Source organism: Phytophthora infestans, genomic scaffold (assembly GCF_000142945.1).
Source record: "Phytophthora infestans T30-4 supercont1.15 genomic scaffold, whole genome shotgun sequence".
In the NCBI taxonomy this organism is placed as follows: Eukaryota; Oomycota; class Peronosporomycetes; order Peronosporales; family Peronosporaceae; genus Phytophthora; species Phytophthora infestans.
In genome coordinates this window covers 511,619-531,739 of record NW_003303744.1, presented here as the reverse complement: position 1 = coordinate 531,739, position 20,121 = coordinate 511,619, and the positions used below count along the sequence as shown (strand labels likewise).

The window sequence follows — 20,121 nt, the reverse complement described above, 5'->3', positions numbered from 1 at the left end:
GATGTAATACAAAACCGTAGGACGAGAATTTTAGTAAGGCCTTTTTCTGGCATTGTGGAAGACGAGATTGTAGAGGTGAGGTTCGATGCAAGGACCACGAGGTTCGATGCAAGGAACGCCCGCATTCTGTCAATATGGCCAGAAGCTTTAATTTTACTGTACATGTACTGTACAAGTAAAACTAAACTGTTGAAATGACATAAAGTTACACATTGTTTTAACCCCTCAGTTACCAGAAGATCCGTGTTGGAACCGCCTATTTTACGTCGTAAGTTACGACTTTATTTTAGTATATTTATTTGTATGGATGTGTCTTTTCAACACTGGATTCCCGCTATAAACTGTCAGAGGATATTCTGAGCTACGTCGTATGAGTTACGACATTATGAGCACGTCGTATCACGAAAAGCAATAACTTACGACGTTCAAGTATTGTTTTTGTCGAAGCAGATGCCTATTTACACATCCGTAGAGATCCTCGTACAACAGAGAAAGAGCTACATTTACATAAACTAAGTGCTGTCCAAACGCATTCAAACGATTGCCGATTGCTGAGCTGGCTGATCCTCTTCATTGTCGGCCTCGCCGTCTTGTTGACAGAGCAGCTCACGCCGAGTTGGTTTTCGAGTACCAGCCTTGGCTGATCGTCGCAAGACGACTCGCTTGCCGAGCGATGCTGGGATGGAAGCCCCACTGTCAAAGTCTTCGTGCCAAATCTGATAGCATGTTTTGCGCACGCCTCCGTAGCTATGGCGCGACTTGGGGCAGAGGAAGCACTTTGCGTCTGCGTGTGAGCAATCCTCACAATAATAGGTCGTTTGAAAGGATTTTTTTCGATCGCCTCGTAGAAGAGCGCATACTTTGCAAGAGCGTTGCCGGCGCTTTTGGGTGCCTGAAACGGTGACCCAGTCGTCGAACTGGATGTGTTTGTGACCGTCTAGTCGGCGGCGCTTGCGAGAGCGAGCCGTAGGAGAAGGTGTAGGAGCAGTAGCTTCAATGAAGTCGTCGGCTTTGAGTTGCATCAATTGCTTATGAGGTAGAAGATACCATTCTCCAGGATCTTTTGGTACCAGCCTCTTGATCCGGCATGTTTCCTTGTGTGTGAGATACGCATTGACGAGTGCCATGTCCATGAAACCCATGAACAGTGACTTGTAATACTTCCTGAAACGGAAAGCCGTTTGGATTGAATAGAACTGCAGGCGAAGTTGATCATGTACATCAACTCCGCCCATCCAGCGTTGGTAATCAGTAACTAACTTTGGGCATTTGACGCAAGACGGCCCGACCATCTTGACGTCACGACGAATAGAGTCCTCTGCCATGACCGGACCCGTGGCCAGGTAGTGGACCGGCTTTCGGTCCCACCAGTGGCAAGCTATCATGGTCGGTATAGCAGTGGAGCGAGAGAACGCAAAAGTACCACGCTCAATCGCTCGAAGACGTGTTTTACGCTTCTCAATAACTTGCTTGTCTAACCCCAGTCTGTTGACCATGATCGTTCCCACCACGTAGATACCCATCGATAGAAGCTGAATAGCCAGTGGGATAGACGAGTAAAATCGATCGATCACTACCAATCGAAACCCTTGTGATCGATCTCCCAGAACGGCTTTCATGTTTCGAATAACTGCAGCAGCCCCCGTCTTGTCGTCGACTGCTTGCTGATCACCATCCTCGGTCTCACGCTTTCCGACTTACACCTCGAATCTATAGTAGTAAGTTACGACGTAATAAAATATCGTATTACAATTCAAGCCGTAAGTTACGACATAATTTTTAAACGAAACAAACTTACCGGTGGCAGTATGCACTCACAGAATCGCAAGCCATAAACAACTTGGTTCTGTATCGATGGGGCTTGTCGGGCATAAACATCCGCGTGGTGTTGCTCTTGGACGTGGCTGGTAGTACGCCTTCGTCAAACGAGAACTTACTGCCGAGTGACCAGCCAGATCGAAACCGAGTTTGCAACGTGTCGACAACAGGCCGTAACTTCCACAATTTGTCTCGAATCCGTGGGGCTTCGTTGTTCACGACATGGAAGTCTCGAAGAATTGACGTGCAGCGGTTTCGAGCCATGAACTTGCCAAAGTTTCCGGCAGGTATTGCACCGTCTTCGGTCATTGACCAATGCCGAGAAAAGCGACGCGTCATTGGGTTCAGCATTCTTGCCACTAAGAGCCCAATGACGTGGAGTATCTCATGAGTTTCGAGCCATGAACTTGCCAACGTTTCCGGCAGGTATTGCACCGTCTTCGGTCATTGACCAATGCCGAGAAAAGCGACGCGTCATTGGGTTCAGCATTCTTGCCACTAAGAGCCCAATGACGTTGAGTATCTCATGAGTTTCGTACGCAGCCTCGACGCGCAATCGCCTTTCAATCTACTTAACAGTCTCGGGGGCTGGTACAGTGCGTTTCCTTTGCTTCTGTCGGATTCGCTTAGCTCTGGCGTGTACTGTCTGCTTCTTGTAGCGATTTGTCTCCTTGGTGATGGTAACCCACAGTGATTTTGGTAGGAAGTAAAATAGAAGCAGCAAGGGAGAATCCGCAATGTCCTGTAGCTCCCTGATCGGTACGGCGACGTCCGTAGACAGGCGAGAATACCCTCCACTGTCAGCTTCGAAGATGGACGAAGGAGGACTCCACTCAAAGCTCCGGAGTGCGGCCTTGTCGATCGACTCCAGTGTTAATTTGCCACCTAACGCCTCGACAAATGCGTCGTCCATCAGAGCAACGTCTTCATCGTCCTCAAGTGTGTCGTCGGGGTACTCACGCCTCACGATGATATTGTCGCCACTATTGTCGCTGCTGTCGCTGCCACTAGAATCGACGGCCTCGTATTCATCCGAAAGATCTCCATCGCCCATAACATTCACGTCGGTTACCGGCAGTGCCACACGGCAGTCATCCTCCACAGTCTCACCTCCACACACACTTGCGCCTTCCTCCTCCACACTGGCGCAACCATCATCGTTGTCGTCCGAATTGCTCGACTCGGCGCCTTGACAGGGAGCCGCTGGAAACGCCCCAACGACCATCTCTCGATCCGACTGCTCCAACTGATCCTCCGCTTCCGACTGGGGGTCACTGTCCGTGCCAAACATCGCCGATAAGGTGTTGGCCGACAGCGCGATGGATGTGTCTATCTGTGACGCCGTCACTGTAACGTCCACCGGCACGACCTCATCACTGTCCACCTCCCTCTCACTGTCGCCACTCTCTTCAGCAATAAGCCCAGTCTCGATTGCATAAGCCACCACAGCATCCTCCCCTAGACAAGTGATATAAATTAGACAAATAAAGCACATAACCATATACGAGCTTCGCACCAGTGAGCGACTTCCCGTCCGGCGACGTGTACGTCCACTCCTTCGCAAGTCCACCGGAAGGTCTCTTCGACGTCCATCCCACTGCACGTAGCTGCCGCCAGAGATGCTTGAAGTCGATGGCACGCACGTCCATCGTGCTGGCAACTGCTGATTGGTTCGTCCGCATACTTGATCGAACTCTCGCCATGGTGGCAAGTTCTTGAATGAGACACCAGTGGCTCGAGTCGGCGCTCTCGGCCACTCATCATTCTGTTCGGTGCAGCACATCTACCCTTCCTCCACCCTTTCTTTTACATTTGCCGAATCGACCTCTTTCAGCTTATATAATTTGCCTCCAAACTTTGACTTGGTTAAAGTATCGTGTCCTCTTTTTTCGAGCCATTTTCTGTTTGAAGGCTCGAATTACGTCGTAAGTTACGACTTTCGCCCTACTCAAAGTCGTAACTTACGTAGTTGGTAACAGAGGGGTTAAGGATAGATTTTAGTTAAGAAACATCCTTAGCGACTATAAAAGGAGCTTATTAAAAGCCAACACTGTGTAGAGAAAACAAACGAGTGGCTGCCCAGTAGTTGCTGGCGATGTGAGCGACGACGTTGGCGCTACTGTCGCCGCCGAGCTTGGGCGAGCGGCCCGACGTCGAGTGGATGTAGTTGTTGACCATACTGAAGCGCGTGTTCTTGCCGTAGAAGATAAACGACCAGTAGTGGCGACCGTCGCAGGACGCCGAGTAGTCTGTTCGGCCGTCAAAGTCCGAGTTGCTGATGGTCATCGTAGACACACTGGCGGCGTTCGTCGTGAGGAACTGACGGCCCACACGGGACACCTTGACGTGGTCCAGCCAGATCTTGTTCATGGCTTGTGAGCCGCCGTTGGTGCCCTGGAGGTAGATGGCGTCGCCACCCCAAACCAGGTGGCGGTTGAGCTCCGTGATGTGGACATTCTGGATGATAATGTTGTCTTCGTTTAGCCACAGACCCTTGCCGATGATCACACCTGCCGTGCCGATACCGCGCAGAGTCTTATTGCTGCCTACAGTCATGGCGGTGAGGCCGGCGTTGTCGTACGTGATCGTCACTTTCGTGCCGTCTCTACCAACCGCCGGTGTTAGCCATGCCGCCGCCCTGCAGAATGACATCCTGGCTCTTGTAGCCGTTGTTCTTAGCGATACACTGGCGGGTGTAGTTCGGACGGCATCCAGCCTCGGTCGTGGTGCCTTCCGTACCACGGAAGTCGAACGTCTTGTTCAGCACGATAACGCGGGGGACTGCGTCCTTCAGATACGCAACGAGCTGTGCAGTCGTTGTCGGGTACACCGGGGTGGCACTACCGCCGCCTGTCGTGCCGGCAGCAAGGCCGGGAGCCGATTTGACCGTAAAGGCCTCAGTGTTCTGCACGAAGAGAGCCAACACCGCGATAAGAACCGGACGGAAGAACCTCATTTGGTTTTGTCGATGAGAAGTGGGTCTTGCACCGGGTGAAGCAGATTGTGGAATGGTGTCTAGCTTAGAGGTCGATGGCAGACTGCACGAGGGGGGTCTCCTCCATGTCCCGCTGTTAGATAGAGCATCTTAAGAAAGTGCGCTCGAAGTGATCGTCCCAGCACGGAAAAACTTGCTTGACTTTAGTTGCAAACGCCCCTGGTGCATCTATTGAGCTCTGCCGACCCATATGGTGTAAACGGACCGCGACTAGCAATATGTTGCCAGTGTCAATTTCGCCATGAAATGGAGAAAGAGGTCTGAATCGTTGAACTGATCGGCGTCGTGCGTTTATACATCAAGTATTATACATATATCTGTATACTGTACATGTAGTACAGTAGTATTAATACCGACATGTTTCCACCGGAAGGATTAAAAAAAGATCAATGTTAGAGGTACCGAGTAGCTCGTACTTAAGCGAATGTTAGGATTACACTGTGTGAGTGACTCGAGCCACTTCGTGTTAATTGGTCCCGAGATACGTACTAAAGGTACTACGCGAAAATATATTACGGTAATTTAATTTTAACAGATTAAAAAATTCCTCATTTTTAGAGATATCGGTGCTTGCGACGACAGCCAGTCACGCGACTGGTAGCATGAAGTGTTGCTGTAATGTAACTGGAATGCATGAATGTCACCCGAAGGTACGAAGCACTTAGTGAGAATTTGCCTGACGAGTACTGCTAGAGTAGAGCAGACCATGACCAGTATCTTTCACTTTACGCAGCTCAACAGTATCACCGCAGCACGCACACATTGGAATCAACAGACAGAGGCATCACAATGCGAACTACAGGAGTACATTATCTTCATGTTATCGACTTCCTAACTCGCCTACTGCAGGCACTTTAACATGTACCGAAGCCTGAAAAAACGCATTGAGGCATGGCTGAGCTTTTCCGGCATATCGATGCCGGTGAGGTAGCACTCAAAGAATAGTAAAATAGCTGCTCCACAGCTTGAGAAGTCCGGCTGGCGTACATTCGTGACTCTCTGAATCGGCAAGGGTATGGAGCTGTCTTCACCTTCTAAAAACACGTCTTTCAGTAGTTCTTCGCATTTGGCGTAATATTTTGACTTGGGGTCTTGCAAGGGGTCGAACACCAGGACTCCTCGACGTTCGCTGCGATAATCGAAAATTGCTCCACACCAGTGGTTGTTGTCTATGTGTAGCGGCAACAGAATGATCTGGTTCGTTTTCTTGAAAGGCTTGCCTGCATTAATAGCCCTGAGCCGGGCGTCCTTATCGTGGAAACGATTGAAGATCGGGTTAACGATGCCAACATCCGGGTGCTCTCGTTGGAGTAGAGCAATCCCATGCCTAATGCATGAATCATCCATCCACATATTTTCTCGAAGCGTTAGTAGTCCGTTATAGATCACACTACCGAACGAAGTCTCGCGGCCACCCTTCAGAAGAATCCGCCTGATAGTAACTTCCCGTTCTGTCGGATCGCTGCTGACTCCGTCATCAATCTGTACCGGTAGAGACAAGCGCTTGACGCTAGTGTTGACAGCCCAAGTAGTCGCATCTTCAGTGGCAGATAAATACTGCATGGAGGCGTGCCATCGGTCCATCGCGACAATGTCCTGGTATCGGAATATCCCACAGCGAGGAACTCTTACACCAATAGTGTCGTCATCGACAGTTTCAATCAAGCCTTTTCGAAACGCTGCGACCGCAGCCAGGCATTTTTCCACAAATTGTTTTGGAAACACAAATCTGACGTCACAGATGCACTCATCCTCAAGATAAATACCAGCATTCGCCTTCTTGGTCTTTGGAACAGCTCGAATAGTGAGATTGGGTAGCACCTTCTTGGCGTCTTCATAGGTGTAGTTGTTGTCCAACAGTTTAGCAATGTTCCGTACGCTTGGAACTGGTGCCAGCGTCCCTTGTACCAACTTGGAAGCCTTCTTCTTGCTATTCTCGATCCTCTGCTTCTTTTCTGCTTTTCCTTGCTTCTTTCTGACTTGGGGACGTCCCCGACTTTTTGCGCTCTTTGTTATCACAAATGACCCAGACTGCGAGGATTCTGACGAACTGCTGCTAATGTGCTGGCGCTTGGACTGGCTTGGATTTTGTTTGAAATCAGACATACTTGCTGCATCCACCTCTGGGGTGGTTAAAGTCACACAGGAATTGCCTCTAGTTACACACAGTGGTTCTTGTGTAGCAGGAGGGGTCAAAGTCACGTGGGAAGTACCTCTAGTCACACACGGTGTAACTGTAGGCTCTTGCATTGTAGCTGTAGCACATTGCATTGTAGCTAGAGGTGCGCTCTGTTAAGTCGGAGGTTCGTCATCGTCCGAGTTCGCTGTGGAAGTGTTCTTGATTTTTTCTTCATCTTCCGTATCGCTTTTCATCACAGCATCCTTTGGTTCAACAGCATTGGTATTTAACGTAGGCAAAAATGTCTACGACGATAGCTGTGAAAGCGGGTCTACCCATTCACCTTCTCGACCAACAAATGGTGCAACACCGTCCTTGATAATGTCTTCAAATTTCTCCAAGGCGCTCATCATTTCTCCAAATACAAACGTTCCGTTCCTGCTCATAATGTCTGCAATACTCTTTCCACACTCGAGAGCGTGCTTGTACTTCGTCGTCCCATTTAAAACGTGATGGCGCCTTGCTGTCATAGCAGAGTCACGGACTTGGAAGGTTGTGCACGCAACTGTTTTGTCTGGTACGTCTTCTTCTGGCGCAGGTTGATTCAGCTTGCACGACAACCTCCAACGGGGTGCAATGTACCGAAAAGGAATTGCCTGTTTTCCACGTAAAAGACGCCAATACATGACGTGCCGGCATGGAAGCAACATCGTCTTCATGAATACACATGAGCAGTGATATCTCTAAAGGCACGCAATAACAGCGACGTACGTTAGGGTTTACACGGGCCAGAACGGGTGACAAACTTACCGTAGTGTCGACATGATAGCATGTACTGGTGTCGCCACCTCCGGTCAGGACAAACAGGCTGGAATGTATTTCCTCCACGCCGTAACTTGTCTTGCGATCCTTAGACGCCCAATACTGCTCTTCAACAAGCCGGTACGCATACGGGCTGACTTCGCGCGCTAGCTGTTCAAGCTCGTGATCTGCACCATCATAACGCATCTGGCCCACGTCTGTAATTTTCTTTCCGTACTCCATCTCTGCTACTGCTTGCAAGAACATCAGCGTATCTACGCACTCATCCAGCGCCATCTCCGGCTTCAGAACCTCTTTGATATGACCCCATGATGTTTCAAGCCTACAGACCACCAAACCACCAGGCAAAAACACAGTTAAAGGTGAGTCTAGAACCTATAGCGCAAGAAATTGTACCTATTATTGGTGTGGTTGCCTAGATGTGGAACATCCAAACGTGCGTACAGCGCCCATCGTTCTTTCATCGAATCCCAGTTCTTCATGAAGTACTTCAAAAATGGATGCGTAGGCACAGGTACAGGGTCTTCACGTTTAAGACGAACACCTTCCAGCAAGAAGTATAGATACTTCAGATACTTAACGTAATCATCCGTAGAAACCGCCAGCCGCATCATATCGATAGCATCTTCAACTTGGTCTTTGTCGAAGCTGGACGGGCCTCCATACTCGCTCTTTGCCAGCTCGGTCCGAATATACTTCTTCAAATGGAAGTGACACAGAATCACTTTCACGCCAGGGAACTCCATTTCTAGTAATCCCAATTCGCCCATGTCCTTGTCGATCACAATTACCCTGACTTGCTCCCACGAAGAGTTGTTAGACTTGAACGACCCGATAGCATCTGAAAGACACTCTGCACTTTCGTTCTCCATGAGACTGTGGTGTACGTATTGACCCTAGCATTACGTTAACAACTCATAAGTAAGAATTTGTACATATCAAGTACATGTTGTAGCTGAAGCTACGCAAACAGTAAAAGTGTAACTAGAGGCACATAGGATGTCACGTCAGGTACATTTACTTACATGTCCGTACACATCGTTAACCATGAACGAGAAGAGCTTGTAGCGCGATTCGTTGGTGTTATGCGTCGCGTCAATGAGCATCACTTCAGGAAAAGCCTTGAACCAGCGTCGCATTTGTCTCGTCTGCAACGCGATGGTCTGTGCAGTTTTGGATTCGTCGACGTAAACGGTTGCTCGGTTTCCACGACATTCGCAAATCCCTCGCAAGACAGTCTCCAGCCGTTCTTCAGTAGTCGCACCTCCCCTTCGTCTCTCCTTCATCCTCGCCACCATGTTGTGTACATCTCGAAGCACCACATTTTTTCCTACATGGAGTCCAAAACAAGAAAGCTATCAGTCACTATATATAATTCTGGGTTGAGTTAAGCGCACCCACCTGTCTTCTTTCGCAGGAACTGCATAATTAGCTTCGGCTTAGAACCAGCAGCTTGAAGTTCATCCACGAATGCCAGTATGTCCGGATCCTCCACGCGACGGTTCGACACATGGTTCTCAAATGTAGCGCGAGACACATTGTGGTTGTGTCTGACGTCAAAGTCAGTGACGCGTACCATGAACGTGTCGTGTTCATCGTTCCACACGACAGCAGCCTTAATGTTTGCCTTACAGCCTGTAGTCTTCTCAAAAAACGACCTTCGTATCCCCTTTCCACGGCTCTTGCGCTTCCACCCGTGACTGCAGACCAACTTAATCCAGAAATTTCCGAACTCCTCAGGGATCAATCGATCCGACGTCTCATCAGTAACTGTGTTAGTCGTGCCGGAATCATCTGGGTCCTTCGCATTAACACTCAGGTTTGCTCGCGCCTTAATTTCTCGATTTCTCTTTTGAACCGACGTGGACGTGCGCTGTGGAAAGATCTGGTGTGTCTCCTCTTGGTAGCGCTCCATGTATTTGCGGAAGGTATCCCAGCTCTCATGCCACTCGACATCAACTGGGGGACAGAGCCACGAGACCCCAGGAGGGACTTGCCGCTCGGGTTCACTGTCGCTCATTCTGATTGCACACATGAGAACCACAGAATACGCTCTTAGCTTACCTCCCCCCCCTCTAATCTACATGAACATGCATGCTCACCTTCAGAGCTGTCGTGTGTCTTCGTCTCGTATTAGAGTTTAGGAGGGGCGCGTGGCTGATGTAGTGCGCGGGAAATTTTTGGAATGAAAGGCTCATAGATTTTGGGGATGGGAGAAAGGGGGGAGAGGGGGTGTCTTTTTCAGAAATCTTGTTTTTCAGAACTGAGTTGAAATTTACCTCGGACAGTATTTTATCGTCAAAATTACGAAGGTACTACTGTAATGTTTCGTGTAAGTACTATTTTACTCGGTGCCGCTAACCAGTTCCTTAAAAAATGCAACGTAAAACCTATTCCGGATGATACTGTAACTCCTTATCATAAAAAAAATCGACCTAATACATGTAGTAGTAGGGTGATTATTAATTTAAGCACCGATTAAACGTTTTACAGTACAATAATAGCGTCAAGAAACAAGATACAAAGCCTAATGAGAAAAAAGTGGCCAAACACCTCTATTTTGCACCCTGGAACGACTACTTTTAAGTAAAAAAATGAACCCGTGGAGTTAAGGTCCAGCTCGAAGCAAACTTAGGTGAGAAGATTTAAGACTTCCAGCATCGTTTCCTCGGTTCTTAAAGACTGTTTCTAAGTGTTATTTTTTTCGCACGTACTGATACATGTAACTGCACCTCAACGTGTAAATAGGAGTACAGTACATGACATGTAAGCATGTAACATGTAGTCGATGATTCAGCTTCTGAGCTCGTTATGTATAATCAGTAGGATAATCCCAACTTGGGGTCCTCTAGTCGCAGGTCCTAGCGCATGGCTCTTGAAACTTCCTGTAGGATGCATTGTGTGTACTGACAGGGTATTCTACATTGCTGTGCACGCAGGCACAGCAGTGTACACAATACACAAGCATGTGCCAGCTTCCAATCTCATTTTCACCGCCAAGTCACGGCACCCTCGAAGTCAAAAACCCGCTAGATCTCTGAGCACCAGGTGAGCATGTCCTAGGAAGAATTCCGAATCCGTTATCGATCGAATGGGGTTCATCTGGGTATGCATGCAGCAACTTGCTTCAATACAATTACTCGCGGTTGGGAAGGCGATGGAAGGGGTTGCATCCGAAATCCGACTCGCAGGAAAGCAGGGCCGGTGCACGTTGCAGCTCCCCCCACCGCTCCCGCCAGTCTGGCGCCCAGAAGACCTTTATCGCCTACTGCATGTACACAGTCACTGTACAGTGGAAAATATGTAAGCTGGGTTAAAAGGTTTAAGCTGAAGTGTTCGACACGACGTGGAGTCGACGAGGTCAGCAACGTTACAAGGATTTTCTGTCGGTGGGATCGACCACAGTGGTCCCCACTGGTTGTCGACGAGTCGACAACGACCACCAGGTTAAAGTCATTTCGGTGTAGCATTGCCGGGTCATTTGCGCTGTTGAACGAACCCATCATGCGAAGTCAGCGATCATGTAACAACGGGGAGGTAGAACAGTGGAAGACACGCGATCAGATTCATTACCCACGTTGAAGCGCGACACCCAGTAAATAATAATTTATACAATACTTTTTAAAATATAATGCGCTGTTCGAACGGGTTGTTAGCGTAGGATACACCGCGTTTTACAGGTAATTCTCCAATTTTCTTCGCACAAGTGAAACACTATTGCTCAAGTCGACAAGCATGAAGTTTCTGCAGTCCATTCTGATCGCAGTGGTAACTTTTGCCGTCGCCTCCGTGGACGCCTTCACGGTTGGATCGGCAACCGGTTTTGCTGCTGGAACGACAGGCGGGGGGAACGCCACCCCGGTTTATCCCCAGACGAACAGCCAGCTCGCGGCCTACTTGAAGGACGCCGTCCCCCGCGTGATCGTGCTGTCCAAGACATTTGACTTCCGAGGCACCGAGGGAACCACGACCACGAACGGCTGCCGGCCGGACTACACGCGTGCCTGCATGGCGAAAAACAACGGCTACAAGAGCCAAGACGTGATTCTATCGAGCGGCGGCATGTCCGGGACGGGTGGCTGTTCCGGCGGCACGAGCGTCAAGGTCACATACGATAAGGCTTCGCAGAACCGACTCATCGTCACGGATAACAAGACCCTCCGTGGCATCGGTACGAGTGGTGTGATCTTGGCGAAAGGCCTCTGGCTCAACGGCAACAATATCATTATTCAGAACGTCCACATCACCGAGCTAAACCGCCATCTCGTGTGGGGAGGCGATGCCATCTACATGCAAGGTGTCAACGGCAAGTCGATGAGCAAGATCTGGCTCGACCACATCAAGATCTCGCGCATCGGTCGCCAATTCATCGTGGCCAACAACGCCGGCGTTTCGTCCCTGACGATCAGTAACTCGGACTTTGACGGTCGCACGGATTACTCTGCATCATGCGACGGGCGTCACTACTGGACGTTCCTGCTGTACGGCAAGGACACGAAGGTCAGTATGATCAACAACTACGTCCACTCGACGTCCGGTCGGTCGCCTAAGGTCGGCGGATCGAGCGATTCGAACGCTATCGTACACGTCGCCAACAATTACTGGGCGGACAACTCCGGCCATTCGTTTGAGCTGGGTCAGAACGGGTTTGTTCTTGCCGAAGGCAACTACTATCAGGACACGGTGGCACCTGAAGGAGCCATCTACGCTGCCACCGCAACTACCGAGTGCAGCAACTACCTGGGTCGCTCGTGTCTGCCTAATGTGTTGGACAAGAGCGGCTCGCTCCAGTCACGCAGCGGGGCCACAGCGCTGTCGAAGATGAAAGGAAACACGGCGGTCTCAAAATTCAGTCCTCGGGCGGCGAAGAAGCTTGTCAAGACGACCAAGAACTTTGGCATTGGTGTGATCAACTAAGCCAAACAATTACCGGCTGTAATTCTTGTGTGTATAAGATCTTCGGTTCTCAAATATCAAACCTGACTGAATTTGGTTCGCCCAATAATTCTGCTGCAAAGTCAATTGACTGTATCAATTCTATACGCAAAATCAATAAATGAGAGTTCCAGGAGTTTCGAACGAGTTGGATCTTCCTTGTTGTGGTGCACCGTTAACGTCAATTCTACCACCCATTCACTTCGAAGTCGCTGCTTAAATGGTCGGAACCATGACACTTCTGCAGGTTGGCAAACGGAGGTCAGTCCAGGGGCACTCGCATTAGATGGACATTTAGCATGGCAGCATGTTCCGTTACCACCTCGGTCCAATGGACGGAGAAATTGTCCCACAAAAGTAAAACAGGTTCATTTTCAGTACAATCAGCAAAATAAAAATCCAAAAAGCGAATTGATAAATCTGAAGTTCACCAAGCATTCTGGTTACCAGATATTTCCACGTCAAATTCACGAGATAGGGCAGATATCTCGTATTAAACCCGATCTGAACGATGTGATTGTACACAATTTTTATTCTTGGGTCGATGGCTGAGCTTTTAATACCAAGAAAGGCGTATATTGCTTGCCCAAAGAGTCACCTAGAAACATACCGATATGGCGCTCTTTGTCCTTGCCTCCACATCGCACCCAAACCGTCTTATCACTCTTTTCATTGATAGAATGCTTCGGCAAATACTCAAAGCACTCTCCACTCTGGTCTGCGTTGTAAACTTTATCGACACCAAGCTCCTCTTTTACTTGGGCGACATTCTTCCAAAATTATTTCGCGTCTGCCTCCATGTCCGTCGGCTTCTTCTGTCCCTGCCTCGTCTTGGCGCAAACTCGCCGCCCATGGCGCTTTAGAAACCGGTTTGCCACACCCAGTTACCACAACAGCAAAAAACAGGTACTATACCTTCATCTTCGGCTATGGCCTGTGCCTTCAGCTGCAGCATCAATCGTGAGTCTGGGACGTCCTCTTCGCGCAACGAGAGCACCCACTCTTTCAGAGCCTCTTCCCCCGCTTCAGAAATAGTCATTGCAGTGCCAACTTTCCGGATTACTTTTAGTTCAGCTTTCACTTACGACGAACACACGGACTCAATGCGCTCTCGGTCTTTCAGCCATTCATAAATTCATTTTCGTTTATTTTGACGCTTTTGTTGTAAGCTGTTGGTAGAACTTGTCTAGTGTAGCCTGCATTCCGTTGTTGTCATGAAAGCTAATCACCTCAAGCCTCTTCAGGTACGTTTCCACTTCTCGCTGGTAGCTGCTGGCTTGTCGGCCACCGCCCCCAGGAGCACGCTTTCGTCCTCGTGGCATAGTTCTTGAAGATTCAGGTGAAATGTGGGAGAGTGGGTACAGATCGATAACAGAGTGCGTTCGAAAATAAGTAAAAAAAGTTCTGCGAATCTCTCACCTGTAGGTTTTTCTCGCGAAATGCGTTATTATGATTACCTTAGCGAGTGTCCGCTTGAATATATTGTTCGGCTGTACAAATGTTATACAGTACTGTGATTGGAGCTTAACAGTAGCAAGAATCTGCCGTCGTCCCAATCGCTGCGAGAGATTTACTGAAATTCACCCTATGGCTATCTTAATTTGAAAAGGAGAGATTTGTTTCACCCAGTTTTCTTCAAGCAACATTCACTGGGTGAATGTGTTTTGATTATACCCGTGACCGCCACAGGCAACATTCTTCTGTGTTTTTGTGATGTCCACCGGATATTGGTTATAAAAGGTCAAACGATCTATTTTCTTACGAAGTGGTGCATTCATTCACCTCTGGGTATGCACGAATTTGTTCAAAGAGATAATATCACCACGTTTTTCTGTGATATAAGAAATGAAACAGGATATAGCAGGTTTACCAAATTGTAGAAAACCGAAGAAACAGTGTTCTTCAGGCTGAAGTTTTTTTACTAATGAATCACATAATAAGTAAATAGTTTTTTAGGTCGATTACCGTCCCTGGAGAAACTCTGGATTAAAATTCAGAGAGCTTCCATACGTTTCTAGTAGCGGACGACACGCTTCGTCATTGGAATGGAGACAGGTTCTCTATTAACGTTTATAAACTGTAAAGTCCTGGTATCGCTAAAGGTTGTGCTTATCGAAGTTTGATTCTAACATGTAAGATTGTTGCTCTCGTCTTAAAGCTGGTCATGATTGGGGCAGCCTGAAATTTGAAAGCTGTCGTGACTTGATTAAAGCGGCGATCGTCTTTCTAGGAGCTAGGCTGCGTAGCTGCAATGATCTATTTCCCAAAGAAGTCTCCCCCTGCTCCAGTTTTAAGGATTGAAACGGAATAGCTCGGTGCTAGTGCTATTGGCCGACCGGAAGTCTTAATATCCATTAAACATAAAATAACTGGGAAGAATTTTGAATAACATAATCTCTCAGACGAAAGCTTGAGACGCCGAATGCTAGGTTCTCGATTGCAGCTGTATTTTCATCCGACGGTTTTCGTCTTCGTTTGAAAAATCTCGAGGACCAGAGGGCCAGTTTGGAAAGCTGGGGGTTATTAGGCTCATTTTGAAGCTCGGCTTCCAATAATGATGCGCAGTGGTTTCGTTGAAAGGTCGCGAAGGGGGCTATGCTTGGACGCTTCACACATGTTCCCGACTTTCGGCACGGTCTAAAATGAACAGGATCTACAGCTTCGCAATAAATCGGGGAAACCCTGGTTCGCTTCAGCTTCGTTTCAGCTTGGCCAAATTTGTGAGCAATTCCAAACGAAATGATCGTTAACTTCAAAATGGGGTTACGAACACCATCGCAAAGCCGAGCGTCTGTATATTACGATAGTCATTCACTTAAGAACCTCAGTAGATTAAAAAACTTGTGGTCGATTAAGAAACAAATTTTGGAGCTGGTTGGACTCAGCAAAAAAAAAACGTTTTGGTTTGGTCCTGAACCCAAGGTTTCTAAGGTTTGGGTTTCACTACGATTTGAAAGTTAATTCTCGACCTCCAAGATCACTTGACGCGCCTTGGATGGCATCTAGGTCAGGTTCGTTCTGTCAGCGCTTCTCCACTGTTTTCTGTCGACCGCACAAGATAGAGTTCCTATAACATATGGCAATATTGCATTGACTATTATATTAGTATTAGTCAATTTTATCCTGAGCTCCCTGAGGCGAAGTATAGTAGTCGTACGCCAATCCTGGACTGACGCAGAAACTGGAACAAAATTGAGCAGCGTTGCAGCGAATGCGGCGAAAAAAGGCTCAAATGAATGGCTAGACTACTGATTAACCTAAAGCAGAAGAGCTCGTTTTGTATGATGGATCGATGACCAGCGAGATGATGGTGAGCCCGTGTGACGTGCTCAAAGGATCTCCCGCGAAGACCAACTTGTATTGTTGAACAGATTGCAAAAGCAAAGGTGAGCTGTCTAGTCAAACTTACGAGCGTCTTGGCAGTCCAGGGAGGGCCGCCCTCGAAGTCTGCTCCGGTTGCACCCAAGTACAAGTGGATGTCCGCACGTATCGTTTTATGATGTGGCTGAGTGGTGTTGTCACTCACAGCATGATGCTATTCGCGATCTGCTTCACTATACTATGTGAGAGCTTACTCCAAGTGTGTTGGCTGCGGGTTGGAGGAGCTGATACAGGATGTTGCTCTGCATGCAACCATCACTCTGCCCCCAAGCATTCTACAACCGCCGTCAACACGTCTTGAGTGCCGTTTGATAATTGCCTAGTCGCATTTGTCTCGTTGCATGTCTTGCCATAGCAAGTGCACCACCTTCAACAGGTTGCAGTGATATGATACCATTCACAGGTATGAATCCTTCCCAAACTAATAATCGCCTTTGACAGGAAGTGTCCAAAACTCAGGCCCAGAAAGGCTTTAAAAAATGGCGCGACTTGCGATCGATAGCACCCGTCACGGCGTGTAGAAACGTGTCATCCCGAGTTTCATTGGCGAACAGTAGCAGACGTTGTGGCACGTTTTCGCTCATGATCTTCAGGGGTTATAGGAGTCCTCGATGGTTTCCAGACCGAGCCACTTCACCTTCACCTCATAAGCCTTCATGTCTGCGTTCAGACAATGCTCGACATTCGCCTCTACTGTAACGGGTAAGAGATACCGTCACTAGCTTACACTATAGTATGGAGGAAGCTCGCAATAGTAAAACCAAGTCTTAGGTTTGTGTCAAATTCAACTCTGATTTATTTAGGACCAGGGCGGCTACCCCTGGCCTCATGTGAACCACTCAGACACATGTCAATACCTGATTGGTCAATAAGTGAGTCTGGCTCCTCACTATCAACCAATCAGATGATGACACCTTGACACACGCTACCCGTGTGCCACTTTACCTACTTCTGTAATAACTAAGGAAATATCTACCTGCTTATGTAATTGGAGTTGGGCCCATTACATCACCCTCATCTCTAAGTTGCGCTACGCAACGTAAGCGCACGGAGCACATTTGAAGAAAACTCGAAAAACCAATGGAGCGAAGATGGCCAAGGACAACACGACGCAGTCAACGGGCGTTAGCACCAGCGCGACGCTGGTGACAGCAGCAAACATCGACACACTAACGGCGGCGGTAACCCAGACAGCCGAGACACCGGCTGAGCCGACAGTCACGAGGATCAGCGCCGGAAGCACGCGGTCGCGCGTGATGGACGACGCTCTGGTTTCTGGGACCTGTACGACTTGTCAGGAGCGGAGAATCCGGGTACGCTCGACACTATGAAGAACCACTCTCGTCGCTTCCGCGCGACGCGGAAGAAATACATCGAAGGCGCTGATCGTGAGGGACTTCGTCGCTCCTGGTGTGCCTTCATCCGGCGATGGAACCGGATGTCGCGTGCTGGAGAAAGCTTTGTCGACTGGTTGGCGTATCAAGAGGAGAATCTCGCGGATCATTCGATTGGAGAGCTGCGCGTGAAGGTCTGCTTCAACGCGTGGGATATGGATCGACTCTGCTTCGTGCAAGTGAGAGAGGGATGTGAGTCCTGTGGTACTTCAACCCGTCCGACTCAACGCGAATGGAGAGTACATCTCGCTGAGCGGCCACTCAGCGGAAAAGAGTCGGGATGGATCGAGAAGTACGAGCACACCCTGTCCAGTATGGATCAGGCGGCTAAATCGCGGCGGCTCACGCCGACGTTGCACGCGTCGGAGCGCGGCGTCGTTGTCGCCTCCTCGTGCGGGTCGTTCTCGTGGCCGTTCTCGATCTCGTTCACGGTCTCCGCGGGGTGACCCGCGGAATTCTTCTTCTCAAGCAGCATGGTCTCATACTTGTGGACCACGTCCGGAACGTCGCGGAGAAGATTGGCGCGAGGCTCCCACGTATCATGCTCTGGGGGATAACCGAGCCAACCTACCAAACAGCGGCGCACGGTCGAAGCCGCGCGAGGAGCACGACTACGGGTTTTTACGTTGAGCGGTCAAGCTGTGGAGATCTTCGTGGTCAACGATACGCTCCACAATCCAGCGCGCATCATCCACCGAGTCAATTATCGGTGGTGGGCCTTCACGATGATACGGCGTACGCCCTGTACGTTTAGGGCGAGGTGGAAACAGCTTCGAACCGCGCGTCGGACGCTCAGGTTGGGGCTGAGCGGGCGGAAGATCGTGCCTGGCGGGCTGAGCAGATCGCGTCGGAGCTTCGGCAGTCGAATCGGGAGCTGTCATCTCGCCTACGGGGATTGGAGAGGCGTGTGCTTGGCTCTGCCCAGCAGGGAGATCGTCCGCGTGAGCGGGCGCCTGGGGCTGACGGGTTTCTGGCGCGTCAGGCTCGTCGGGCTGGTCGCCCGACGAATACTCCGTCTGCTGGCTCGAATCAGGAATCGTCGCAGGGAAGTACCGCTTGAGTCGCCCGACGTAAAAAGTCGGGTGGAGTCTAAGTGACGACGGGATGTCCAAGGTGTAGGCGTCGCTCACAGCCTTGGTTATCCGAAACCCTCAGGGCTTCCTGCCGATCGCTCGGCAGTTGCGGAAATCGTCAGGCAAAGGCAATCCATCGCAAGGCTCGTCCACGACGCCTGCAGAACGCAGTGGACAAGCAAAAGGAACAAGCTGATAAGCACGGTCGAAAGAACGTGAATGTATTCATGATAGGAGATCGCGTTCTCTTATCGACCGAGGGGATCCGCGCTTCCGCCGTAACCAACCTCGGCGCCAACAAACTTGCTCCACGCTTCATCGGTCCTTTTCGAGGTATAGTTGGCCGTGGTAGCTTCTTGCTCACGAATCTTGCTGCCTGGATCGATCAAGTTCTGCGACGTCCATCTCGTTATCGGAGATGTAGTATGCCGAGGAGGCTCGATGGACTGCTTCGACGGAGAGCGAGTCAGGGCGTTCGCACTGGCTACACCCGAAAATAACCCTGAAGTCAAGTGCGCCGGCAGGCCTGTTGACACCGGTGATGTTACCGGTGCGTGCTGAGACACCGGTTCACGTACCGGTGATGACCACGACACGGACTCGTAGTCCGCAGGGCCGACCGCAGCTTCAGCATCCATGTCGACCGAAGGAGGTTCTCCCCCACCAAGGGTGGAGCCGCCAGCATCCGTGGGGTGACCCACGGCGAGAAGTGCCGGAACGCGTGGGTGGCGAGCGTTGTTCACGAAGAACGGCGTCATACCCGTCGAGGAGTGCTCGGCGTTGTTGAGTGCGAGCTCGGCTAGCGGTAGGAACGAGCTCCAGCTCGTGTACGAAGTCGCATAGCTGCGGAGAACGTCCTTAAGGACTCGGTTGACGCGTTCTGTTTGTCTATCCGTCTTCGGATGTGCCGCAGTCGACATCAGCAATTTGGTTCCCACGAGCTCGTAAAGGCGTGACCAGAATGCGGATGTAAACCGCGGGTTGCAATCGGACACGATAGACTCCGGCAGACCGTGGTGACGAAAAACCACGTCGACGAAGTGGGCCGCGGACTCTTCCGCGGTGATTGAAGCTGCCGCCGGACCGAGATGGACCATCTTGCTGAAACGATCGACAAACACAAGTACACCCGTGCGCCCGACTGTATCGGGCGGAAGACCAAAGATGAAGTCCATCGAATTGGAGCGCCAAGCTTCCGTGGCGGCCGGAAGAGGGCGCAATGGAGCCTGAGACGTCGGAGACGGTTTGACTCGCTGGCAAGTTTCACATGTACGGACCCACTTGCGTACCCACTTGTACATGTGCGGCCAATAGAAGTCTCGCGACAGAGCCGCGTACGTCTTCTCGCGACCGAGATGTCCTCCAGTGGGGGCGTCATGATACTCGTGGATTATGCGCGCACGTAGATCAGCTTCGTTTGGGACGACGACTCGAGGTCCATCGAACCTGTCGATGTTGTACTTGAGCTGATTGCCGTCCAGTCGATATCGATCAATCTGATTACACGTGGTCCTCGACAGGGCACTTAGCGTGTCACTACTAGGAGCACGCAGGTGCTTCACGATGGCACCATATATAGGGTCA

At 49.9% G+C, this 20,121-nt stretch overlaps 2 protein-coding genes across 2 annotated transcripts; one reads left to right on the top strand and one right to left on the bottom strand.

The window, feature by feature from the left end:
- Positions 1–4,078: 4,078 nt before the first annotated feature.
- PITG_09467 (pectin lyase, putative) lies at positions 4,079–4,774 on the bottom strand (the record flags this gene model as incomplete). The annotated part of the gene is made up of 3 exons (XM_002903071.1): positions 4,079–4,179; positions 4,236–4,364; positions 4,432–4,774. The coding sequence occupies 3 exons, from the start codon at positions 4,772–4,774 to the stop codon at positions 4,079–4,081; spliced, it is 573 nt and encodes a 190-aa protein (XP_002903117.1).
- Positions 4,775–12,068: 7,294 nt separating this feature from the next.
- PITG_09466 (pectin lyase, putative) lies at positions 12,069–12,671 on the top strand (the record flags this gene model as incomplete). The annotated part of the gene is made up of 1 exon (XM_002903070.1): positions 12,069–12,671. The coding sequence occupies one exon, from the start codon at positions 12,069–12,071 to the stop codon at positions 12,669–12,671; it is 603 nt and encodes a 200-aa protein (XP_002903116.1).
- Between the last annotated feature and the right edge of the window lie 7,450 nt (positions 12,672–20,121).